The sequence below is a fragment of the Chenopodium album genome, chromosome 20 (assembly GCF_948465745.1).
Source record: "Chenopodium album chromosome 20, dcCheAlbu1.1, whole genome shotgun sequence".
Classification (NCBI taxonomy): domain Eukaryota; kingdom Viridiplantae; phylum Streptophyta; class Magnoliopsida; order Caryophyllales; family Amaranthaceae; genus Chenopodium; species Chenopodium album.
This window is the reverse complement of record NC_137853.1, coordinates 37,169,865-37,181,497: the sequence shown is the minus strand read 5'-3', so window position 1 is coordinate 37,181,497 and position 11,633 is coordinate 37,169,865. Positions and strand designations below refer to the sequence as shown.

The 11,633-nt window shown below is 35.0% G+C and overlaps 2 protein-coding genes across 2 annotated transcripts; both read left to right on the top strand.

Annotated features, from left to right (window-relative positions):
- The first annotated feature begins 676 nt into the window (after window positions 1–676).
- LOC145597435 (putative alpha,alpha-trehalose-phosphate synthase [UDP-forming] 9) lies at window positions 677–7,768 on the top strand. Its single transcript, XM_081653598.1, has 4 exons — window positions 677–1,008; window positions 3,850–5,839; window positions 6,165–6,438; window positions 7,072–7,768. The coding sequence occupies exons 2-4, from the start codon at window positions 3,852–3,854 to the stop codon at window positions 7,396–7,398; spliced, it is 2,589 nt and encodes an 862-aa protein (XP_081509724.1). The 5' UTR covers window positions 677–1,008; window positions 3,850–3,851; the 3' UTR covers window positions 7,399–7,768.
- Window positions 7,769–8,374: 606 nt separating this feature from the next.
- Window positions 8,375–10,980, top strand: LOC145598992 (protein NUCLEAR FUSION DEFECTIVE 2-like). The gene is made up of 3 exons (XM_081655404.1): window positions 8,375–8,599; window positions 8,681–8,766; window positions 10,265–10,980. Exons 1-3 carry the CDS (start codon window positions 8,525–8,527, stop codon window positions 10,668–10,670), a joined length of 567 nt encoding a protein of 188 aa, XP_081511530.1. The 5' UTR covers window positions 8,375–8,524; the 3' UTR covers window positions 10,671–10,980.
- Window positions 10,981–11,633: the final 653 nt, after the last annotated feature.

Here is an 11,633-nt window from a genome sequence, read left to right as displayed (position 1 = left end):
ATCAAAGCATACATTGTAAAAACGAGTAATGGTGGGTACAAGTAGTAGAAGTATTAACTACACATAAAAACGTAAGGGACACAATCTAACTAAAGTGGGACCCATTTAGACCATATAACGCTCTTCCATCTTCTATCCAATCCAATATTCCTTCCAAATAAGACGATTCAACCACATTATTTTCTTTTAATTAAAATTTCTGAAAATATGTTTGATTTTATCCTTTTTGACTTTCTCCCTACTCTCATCCATATCCCATTTTAGCCTTCATTCTATTGAATGGAATATTGTACTACCTCCGTTACATATTAGTTGTAACTTTGGAATATTTTATCTCTCATAAATATTGCCCAAAGTTGCAACTAATATGTAATGGAGGTAGTAATTCCAAACGCAACCTTCCTTCTCCTCTATTTCTATTTTTCCAAAAAAAAAAAAATTTTTTTCGTCACTTGCCGAAAGCAAGACACGTGATAACCCGAGATATCATCCAAACCAATTTAAAATTCTTAATTTGAAATTTTTATTTCTATTAAAGTGTTATACTCATAGTAAAAGAGAGCCACAAAACATAAAATTTTTTTAATTAAAAAAATAAAAAACCCATTCTCAACCTAACACACTTTCATTATATATACACACACTTATCTCATTCCTCTGTTTCTTTTTCTTCAATCTTTATCCATTAGGTTTTTTTCCTTTATTTTTATTTTATTTTCTTTATTATACTAATCCCTAATTATTTTTTCAGTGGATTTCTGTTCTTCTTATCAAAAAGTAACCAAACCCCAATTAAAAAAAATTTGATCTTTGGTATTCCATTTTTATTTTATATACGGAGTATAAATTTAACTTGACAAAGATCTTCACTTTCTCTCTCCTCCTTTCTCTCGGTCTTCAGCAATCTACTTAATAAATTTCTAAAATTTTGTGTAGAAATTGATGAAAGGTAATCGCTTGTTTATATTGCTTCAGCTAATTCAAGCTCCATTTTCGGATCATTTTCAGGTACCCCCAATTTTTAAACTTCTGTTTTTCTTGAAAATACCCAGTTTTTTCATGTCCTTGAGTCATGGAATTCTGTTTGCTAATTATTTATTTGTTTGCATGATTTTTTTGTTTCTTGATTTTTTCTGGGGTATTTTTTTTTTTTTTTTTTTTTTTTTTTTTTTTTTTATTTTTTTTTTTATAGTGTTGAACTGATAATTTGTTTGATGTTTCTTATGTAAACAGAAAATCAATAAAAATTGTTTGATGTGTTTTCAAGTATATTAGAACTTTAAATCCACATTGTCATTTTGTTTCCTTTTTTTGATGTTGGTTTTGTCAAATTTAGTTCTTTCCGGTGTTCTCGAAGACATGAGATCAAATCCCGTCTATGTCTATCTAATGATCCTTTGTGCTCCTGTACAAAAAAAGTGAAAAGAAATATCTAGTTCTTGGTAGTCCTTTTGATTTTATTTATTTTATTATTTAAGGGTGGGGTAGAATTAGGAACTTAAACAAGGTTTGTACTTCATGTATTAGTTTTTTTTGCCTTAAAGGAAAAAAAAAAAAAAGAAAAAGTTAATTTTATAATGTTTATAACTTTTGGGATTTTTTAGGTAGGAAGAAGATAGAGCTTGACTAAGATCCAACTTTTGGATAATGTACATTATGATAGTAATGCCGACTTTTTTAATTTCATATTGTTATTATTTTCTGTATACTTTTGGTAGAAGTAATAATAAAGATCACCCCTTTATGTATATGTATCCTGTTTATATAATTAATAGTAGTAGGTAAGGGTTAGAAAGAGCTAGAATCTACTTAGTTTATCCACAAAATCTTTGTTATTAGATATTTGGATATGGTTGCCAAGAGATCTGTTACTAGTGAGAGAATAGGTAAACAATCTAATGGTAATGATGCTGTCCTTTCGGGTTTTCGAAACCGGTTTCGTTTCATCTGTTGGATTTGTTAAACTAATTTCATTTGTTTGAATGCTATGAAAGAGACTAATGTCTTTTAATTATAAAAAATTTAGAAATAATTTTTATGTTTCTATTTAATTATTTCAATTTGTTAGGGTGGAAATGGTTAGTTTGTCATGTTGTATGCTGTGTATAGAAATGATTTGTCTATTTGTTAGGAAAAAATGCGGACTTGCTAACAAGTTCTAAGGTGATGCAAGACCAAATCAATGCTATAAGTTGTGCATCGCAGACAGGTGTCTCGATTCATTATAAGTTTCATGTGCATAACTAGTTTACTGACTGCATTTTTGTATGAATATTCCACAAAGTAGGATAAGGATGAAAGATAGGAGGCCTTCGTCGTAGTCATTTAAGGAAAATGTGTTGTAGTATAGGTTGACAGCGAGTGAGGATAAGGATGAAAGGAAGATGCTTTAATGAATTTTGATTGGAAAAAATGGCGTTTGTGGCCTGTCTTCGGAGTTAACTAATGAGCTGGGATTGTCAATCGTGAAGGATAAGAGTTGCACTTATAATAATACATGTTTTGGGAAGACCAATTGTTGTTTTGGTGATTGTGAGGTATCCCTTTCTGAAATAGGATTTTCTTTGTAGCCTGAGTTTTTTAGTATCTTCATTTGCAAGTCTGCTACTGTAGTTTGCTTGTTTCCTGTCTGAATTTTGTAAAGTGCAAAGTACTTTTGTTTGGATAGCCCATGTTCCCCTTGTTCATTTTCTGGTTCTTTTCTGATTGTGACACTTGAATGGAATAACTTCAAAGGATTCTCTTTTTGTGATATTTGAGTTAGCCTTCAAATCTTCTTCTACCTTTATTTAAATTTTTTTTTTTTTATTTTAATTGTAATTCTTGCTGTTTAATCATTCTAAAAAATATACGAAGTACTCGTGTATAATAAAAATCCATATGCTGTGCAATTGTGCATTAATTAGTCTTTATTAATTACTTCGTTGATGTTCAACTTGTGATGCTGAAGCTGATGCCATATATTTTCTTTGGATGTGAAGTAAAGAAAATCTAAGCATGTTTGGGTAAATTTTTTTACAGCCCAATAATACATTTCAAAGTTGCTTGATTTTCTTTTATGTTCCTTATAGATACATCAGTTCAGTTTTTTGTTGGGTGGTGTGTTGATCTGATTATGCTACTTCACATTTCACTAATATTGCTAGTGTGAATTGCAAGAATCTGTTTTTGATTGACTCCTTAAAAGGTAATAGTAACTAAGTCTTGATTAAATCTAACAAATGTAATTTCGTATAACTAATTGTAGTTTATAGGACTCATTTTGCATGCATAGGTATCATTTTATTCGTTTCATTCATTATATTATATCATGTTACTAAGGATAGGGGGCATTCACATATTTCTGAATATTTGAAAATCAAAGAACACGTTTTTCCTGTAATGTCAACAGTGATTGTTATGTTTTAACTTCCTTTAAGGAATATCTTTTGGCCTGGATCACTCACTTAATGATTCTTGCTATGTCTTTGGCAGTTTCAAAGATTCTTTGTCTCCTTTGAATTGTGTTGTGGGATGTGACGCAGAGTCTCTCTTTGAATAAAGCATATAATTAGTAAATCTTTGCTTATTTTTGAGGGAATAATGCTTCTGCAGAGATCAATGGATCTGATCTTAGATTTATAGTTGGCACACGTGGTTTGTTATGTTCATATCGTTTTAAAAAACGAAGTCTAGTTACAGTTATAAATTTCTTTGCAGCTACATTATTCTTGAGTTCCAGTGTGGCACCTATACTTTCTTTGATACTAATCATAAGCACATGTAAATGTTCGTCATCCTTTTTGTAATTATGCTGTTGTTAATTCAGATTTTGTTTTGAACTTATGTTATCTTATTTGCATTTTGTAGTCATGGCATCAAGATCATATGCAAGCTTCCTGGACTTAGCAGCTGGAGGGTATCTGGATTTACCTCCGACTCCCAGAAACCTTCCTAAGGTGATGACAGTCCCTGGTGTTATACCTGATGCAGACTCAAGTAGAAGTAAAGATTCTATTTCAGATTCCTCCACTTCAGGATATCGTGACAGAAAAATTGTAGTAGCAAATTTTCTCCCAATAAATGCTCAAAAGGATGCTACATCTGGTAAATGGAGCTTCAGTTTAGATGAAGATTCACTATACTTGCATCTGAAAGATGGATTTTCAACTGAAAGTGAAGTGTTTTATGTGGGGTCATTGAAAGTGGATGTTGACGTCAGAGAGCAAGAGGAAGTTGCCCAAAATTTGCTTGAAAATTTTCATTGTGTGCCAACATTTCTCCCAGCAGATTTGCAAAAGAAATTCTATCATGGATTTTGCAAGCAATATCTTTGGCCTCTCTTTCATTACATGCTACCTATGTCCCCTGATCATGGGTCTCGTTTTGATCGGGGGCTATGGCAAGCCTATGTTTCAGCCAACAAGAAGTTTGCTGACAAGGTCGTGGAGATACTAAACCCGGAGGATGACCTTGTGTGGGTTCATGACTACCATCTCATTTTGCTACCCACATTCTTAAGAAGAAGATTTTACAGGGTTAAGCTGGGGTTCTTTCTCCATAGTCCATTTCCTTCATCAGAAATTTATCGGACTTTGCCTGTAAGGGATGAAATCTTGAAAGCATTTCTGAACTCAGATTTAGTTGGCTTTCATACGTTTGACTATGCCCGGCATTTTCTCTCATGTTGTAGCAGACTGCTCGGCTTGGACTATGAGTCCAAGCGAGGATATCTTGGGATTGATTATTTTGGCCGAACAGTGTATGTTAAGATTTTACCTGTGGGATTGCAGCTTCGTCGCCTTGAAGTTGCAATGAACCATCCTTCTGCATCTGCTAAAGTCAAAGAGATACAGAAGCAATTTGAGAATAAAAAGATAATTCTCGGTGTTGATGACATGGATATCTTTAAAGGAATTAGTCTCAAATTACTGGCAGCTGAGCATCTATTGCACCAGCATCCTGATTTGCAGGGAAAACTCGTCCTGGTCCAAATAGTGAACCCTGCTAGAAGTACGGGGAAGGATGTTCAAGAAGCAAAGTCAGAGACATATGAAATAACCAAAAGGATCAACATGAAATATGGTTTTCCAGGATATGAACCTGTCATCTTGATTGATCGACCAATGCCTCTTTATGAAAAAACTGCTTATTATGCAATGGCAGAATGCTGCATTGTGAATGCGGTGAGGGATGGGTTAAACCTAACGCCATATAAATACATCATTTGTAGGCAAGGATCTCCTAAAATCGACGAGGCAATGGGAGTTACCATGGGAGAAGCTCGTTCAAGTATGCTTGTTGTCTCAGAGTTTGTTGGTTGCTCTCCATCTCTTAGTGGTGCTATCAGGGTTAATCCATGGAACATTGAGGCTGTTGCAGATGCAATGAAAATGGCTATAAGTGTGTCTGAGTTAGAAAAGCAGTTGAGACATGAGAAGCATTACCGTTACGTTAGCTCTCATGATGTGGCCTATTGGTCCCGCAGTTTTGTGCAGGATTTGGAGCGGGCATGTAAGGAGCACTATAACAAACGTTGCTGGGGAATCGGTTTTGGATTGAGTTTTAGGATTCTTGCTCTCTCTCCATCCTTCAGAAAGCTATCGGTGGAATACGTAGTTTCTGCATACAAGAAGACTAAAAGAAGGGCAATATTTTTGGATTATGATGGAACTGTTGTCTCGGATATGTCCATTGTCAAAACCCCTAGTCCTGAGCTAATATCTATTCTGAACAACCTTTGTGATGACCCAAAAAATACCGTATTCATTGTTAGTGGTAGGGGGCGTAATCCTTTGAGTGAATGGTTATCCCCTTGTGAGAAGTTGGGAATAGCTGCTGAACATGGATACTTCTTAAGGTATGCTGATTGCCTTCTATATTTCATCTTAAATGTTAATTGTTGTTCTGTTAAATTGTGATGATGTTTCTTCTTATCGGTTTTCACCCTAAATTTATGTTTGATTTTACATAACATGGACTCTTCATTCACCATAGACAAGCTACTTGACATATTTGAAAACTTAACCTGGAATGGCTCAAAATGTGCTGTTTCAGTGTAGGATCAGGTCCATGTTATCTATGTTTACCGAACCACATATTACTCCCCAACTGTTGTGTACCCTACCAAGGCATTTACACAAGTCAATTGCTAATTTTCCTGATTTCCTCTGATGGTATTGTAGGTGGAACCAAAACTGTGATTGGGAGATAAGCCCGGTTACTGCTGACAATGACTGGAAAAAAATTGCGGAACCTGTGATGCAGCTTTATACAGAGGCCACAGACGGATCTACCATTGAGAGCAAGGAGAGTGCTGTAGTATGGCATCATCAAGACGCAGACCCTGATTTTGGTTCATGTCAGGCCAAAGAATTGCTGGATCATCTAGAAAATGTCCTTGCTAATGAACCTGTTGTTGTTACCAGGGGACACAATATTGTTGAAGTTAAGCCACAGGTATGTACCATCATACCCCATTCATGTGTGGAAAGTGTATCTGACAGACTGCCATTCCATAGACATTACAAATAAATTTATATAAATGATAAATAAATGACAGAGAGGTAAAGAGTATGCACATTGTACATACATAGAAATAAGGGAATGATATCCTTTGAAAAAAGGAATTGAATTTGTAGTCATTTAATATAGTAAGCATTTGGAGAACGGTAAAGTCCGTTGATCAGTGCTCCTCTTCAGATAAGGTTTAAAAAAAAAATGTATAGTCCTTCACAATTGACTTATAAATCGCATTGATATTCAATCACTTAGTATTGCATTGGTATTCCTGATATGACAAGTTTTATGGAATAAAAAATCCGAGTCATAAATGGACAGATTATAAACATATAGAGAGTATTGAACACAATTTTCTGCCTAGCAATATCTTAACTGTGATGTAACATCAGCCATCCAAGTTTCTTGGGGCCTCTGAAATGCGAGTAAATTATTTATTAAACACACAAGTTCTAATCTTTCATTAAAGTATTGCTGTTTTGAAGACATTTCCTTGTTTAAGTCATAACTTGGCTGTCCTCCATCAGACTTCAATATTCGCAGCTAACATCAGTTTTCGTTTGAAACTTGCAGGGTGTTAGCAAAGGGTTGGTGGCAGAGAGAGTGCTATCAGAACTGACAAGTGATGGACAACCACCGGATTTCCTGTTGTGTATAGGCGATGATTTGTCAGATGAAGACATGTTTGAGAGTATATTGAGCAAAGCTTCTTCGTCATCTTTGGGTATTGTGCCTGAGATTTTTGCATGCACAGTTGGTCAAAAACCAAGCAAAGCCAAGTACTATTTGAATGACACAAAGCATGTGATGAGACTGCTTCAAGGTTTGGCATATGCTTCAAATGGGAAGCCGCCTGAGTGCAATCTACAAACTGAAGTCTCTTTTGAGAGCTATGCTTAAGATGTTGCTTGATTTATGAGTGATAGGAAGGACAGCAAGACACCAAGTACGCGACAAAACATGATTTACGACATTGCTTGAATATGGTAGGAATGCGCGAGTTTTTTTGGTTAGGGGTTGGTATGAATTGGGGTGTAGCTGTAGGTTTTGGAGGTTTAGATGTTGATAAAGGGTGTTAGATTACCTTAATAACCCAAAAAAAAGAAAAAAAAAAGTAAATGGTTTGTATATGTTTTCTTTTATGGATTTTTCTCATACAGGGAAACTTACAGTAGAGAACATAAACTGTTCTTCATACCGCCCTCATAATCTTTGTCCGGATGGAAACCTTTGTAAATATTCTTCATAATTAAAGAATTTTTTCTTAGAATCTTCTGTTTCTTTTTTCGGTTTTCTGGAGAAATTCTGGGTTACAGAAGTTTGTTGTGCCCTGTGCAAAAATTACAATTATACAAATTCATTTTGCTTTTCTTCATACCTCAAATACAAAGTCAACAGGTGATGGAATTCCTGATATAATCTCAAAGTAATAAATACTCTGTATGATATATCTCAGAAATAATACGTACTAGTAGTAATACTCGTATTTACTTTAAGTCTCCAATGCCTTAAGATGACATTTCCAATAAAAAAAGGGACATCAGGTTTGGTTACCCCAGCATGAAAGAAGAACGGGATTCGAATCTAGACCCTTTATTTTTTTTGGAAAATCACAAGGTTCGACATCCGTACTATGGAGTTAGTATATGAAACTTAGCTTTAGAACACAAGCACAATAAGATTACCCCTGGAATGACAATTCTTTGAGCCATCGAAAAATTTTGACATTGACTTGACACATACAAAGTACTCCGTATTTTCTAAAGCCGACCCAAACAGGCAAACACACTAATTGACATGAAATTACGGAGTATGAAACCCAACAACCCACGACCCACATCCATCTTTACCTCATACTTCCTATTCCTAAATAGAGTGTAAACTTCTTCCACAGAAAGTGAATATTTTATTTTTAAAGTGAAGCACAAGCGTAAGGTAAAGTTAGAAGCATTAGGTTTCCTTTTCACTGCACATAAAATTAAAGTCTCTCTGCACTGAAAGTTGGATTCTTCACTCTGATCGGAAAATGGACCGTCGAATTGCAGTTTGTTTTGCATTCTTCACTATGATTTTGATACTATCTTCTTCCGCTGCTTTCCAGGTTTAATTCTTCTTCGAATTCCTGAATTATTATGATTTAATTTCTGTAAAGTTAGTTACTTTCTTTTAATTTTTACTGCAGATTGATGAAGTGGTGAGCAAGAAGCATATAATCACAACAAAATCTCCCTTCTCTACTGCACTTGAAACCCTCCAGAACCAGATTAAGTACTCTTTCTAACTATTTAGTGTATAAACTATATTAATTTAGACTATTTAGTGAAGTTGTTTAAGAAATTGAAAAGGATGAGAAAGAAATGAGTATAATTGATTGCTAAAGCATGATTCTTGATATCATTTGTTCAACCATACTTTTGATGTTGATGGGTGATTGTCAAAAATCCGAGGTGTCAAAAATTGACCCGACCAAACATAACTAACCAACTAGTTGGCCCGCTATGACCGGACATGACTAACCAACTAGTAAAGATGAACAAGCAATTAACATAGTTTGATTACTGAAGTACGATTGTTATTTTGATTTGTCCAATTTTTTACTTGCTGCTGTTTTCAGCAATGCTACTCGAGAAAAATGTGTCTTATTAATATGTTGCTGTTACTTTAGAATAGTTTCTTATTGCTTAAATTTTCCATTGATGTTGATGTTAGGGTGGGTGGGATTAAATTTGATCTATGATACTTGTACGACTTGTTTAATTCATATAACCTCGTATCCGAGCCTTAGATGTGGATTTTCTTGAAAATTTTCTGAAGTCTGAGTAGTATACAAGTAACCAATTTGTGTCTTCGCTGTTAACTAAAGTAATGCTTATTTTGTTAAAAACTTAACTAAGGAGATTTAAGATTTCTATTTGTGAATGGAGAGCTTAGAACTTGATGGTTCTTTCGAAATGTTTAATGTTGTCTATCACTTGAAATGTAGTTGGACCTTATGGGAATCCGATTGAAGGAGAATGAGATAGGTGAATTGCAGTTGTATATTCCACAATTTAGCGTTGAATTTTTAGTTTTGTTGTGGGTTTCTTAGTGTCTTTAAGGCCAAGCAGATACGTAGCTAAAATGCTAAATCACTAATGACATGAACTCGATCAATCATAACTTATAACCTGTGGTAGCTGTCCTCCCACCTCTGGTCTGTTTCTCAGCCTCTTGTTCCTTCATCTCATTTTCTTTGTAGCCTTGTGGGGCTCTTGGAATTACAATTCATACCTTGGGGTGGCTAGAGGATGACCTGCAGCCTGTGTGGTGATTCCATATCCGATTTCCTTGACCCCCATGGTGAGCCATAGACGTGGAAATTTTGGTTCAATTCATTTTCCATCAAGCTCATCAATGCTTAATTGTTCTTGTTCATCAGCTCTCGCGGATATTTAAAGCTGAACTGGGATGCATTTTCTGGTTCAAAATGTGAAGATATAGAGTAATATTATAAAATGAGATGATATGGATATATGAGACATTTCCCTTTAAATTTTAACTTTCTCTTGTTTTTCTAGAAACAACCTGAGCTTGTGTAAGGGTTCTTGGATTGAGAAGAGAATATGTGATGATTGATAAGAAACTTATGAACCCTCAATTATCAATAACTGTATGCTAGCTCAAAAACGTGTACTCTTTTTGACATTTGAGTTTTCTTCTACGAAGTATATTATTAGTTCCATATTGTTCATGGAATAGTAATAGTGATTGAATTCTGTAATTGCAGCTATACTTTTCATCGCATTGATCTTCTTCGACGAGCAATGACTCATGCTTCATTTTCTGAGGAGAACAACCGAGCACTAAGCATTCTAGGCACAAGCATCATAGAAACATCCGTGTCCTTTAGGTATCTTTTAAATGATATGGATATTTCCTCAAAAACTCTGAATCGTGTGATAGCAGAGGCATGTAATGTGGAGTCCTCTTGTGCTGTGGATGGGATGCGGTTGGGGTTGCACAAAATAGTCAGAGTCTCTCACAATACCAACTCTACCACTCCTGCCATAGTCTGTGGTGCTTTCCGTGCAATATTTGCTGCTGTTGCTCTTGACTCTGGAAAGTCTGATGACGCTTCAAAAGTGTTCTGGAATGTTCATACTCGTACAGGTGAAATGGCTGCTGCATTTTAGGTAAGCCTCAGAACTAGTGAGATTGCATCCTACTATGAACTCATGTTCTATGAATCATTTGTTAGGGTAATGGTGCTTATATATTGTATTAACTTTATGTATGCTAGAGAACTAGAATGACTCAAGAACTCTGCTATATATATGTATTGCTCCTTGGGAGGCTAACAGAGTTTATCAATGGTTGTTAATCGAAGTATATGGTTGTTTATACGTGGGTCCAAGTTTGCGTTTTATTATGGTTTGTAGAAAGCTGATCAATGTCTATATCAGAATATTTTGAGATCTTTGAGTGAAAAATTTATTGTGATCATCCTGCGTGTCACCTTGAAAATGACTTTTTAGATTCAGAGAACCGCCAAGGCGGTCCTTGTTGTCAGTTGTATGTTGAGATCTGTTGGGTTTATCTAAGTCTGTCTCCAGGTTGGTGGTGAACCAGGAAACAGGCCGTTCACTATTAGAAAAGTACAGTACAGCTCAATGTTGCAAGCTTGCCGAACTTAATTCCTTTAAGCTGAACAAGTCTACTAGTGAGACTAAATCCTGTTTCTGCCTTTTCATGTCTTTGTTCATGCATGATCAGCACCCAATTATAATGTTTTATCGAGTTTTCGGTGATTCTCTTGCATCCTGTAAACGATCTAGCTAACTTAAACGAGTATTATAAAATGAAGCTAATCAATCTTACAAGACTTGATTCTCATTTCATGTGACCAAAAGATTCATTATTGCATTAGAGCTGAGCTAAGCAACTTTAGTTTAGTATTATTATCTGTTCCAAGTGGCCTGAATTTCAGGTTTTTAGTACCTTTTCTTGTTTTTTTTTAGTTACAAAATGAAAGAAAGATTGTGAAAAATGTGTGAGAAATTTGTCTTATTGATAAAGCCACTTGGGAAATAAGGCTTGAGATATGGTATGAACTGGAAATATCTTTGGTTTGCAAGAAAGACAAACACCCTAAAATC

Coding starts and splice junctions, on each gene's coding strand:
- LOC145598992 (XM_081655404.1), top strand. CDS start 8,525: ATGGACCGTCGAATTGCAGTTTGTTTTGCATTCTTCACTATGATTTTG. Junction 8,600..8,680: donor CTTCTTCCGCTGCTTTCCAG/GTTTAATTCTTC, acceptor TTTTTACTGCAG/ATTGATGAAGTGGTGAGCAA. Junction 8,767..10,264: donor ACCCTCCAGAACCAGATTAA/GTACTCTTTCTA, acceptor CTGTAATTGCAG/CTATACTTTTCATCGCATTG.
- LOC145597435 (XM_081653598.1), top strand. CDS start 3,852: ATGGCATCAAGATCATATGCAAGCTTCCTGGACTTAGCAGCTGGAGGG. Junction 5,840..6,164: donor GAACATGGATACTTCTTAAG/GTATGCTGATTG, acceptor ATGGTATTGTAG/GTGGAACCAAAACTGTGATT. Junction 6,439..7,071: donor TTGTTGAAGTTAAGCCACAG/GTATGTACCATC, acceptor TGAAACTTGCAG/GGTGTTAGCAAAGGGTTGGT.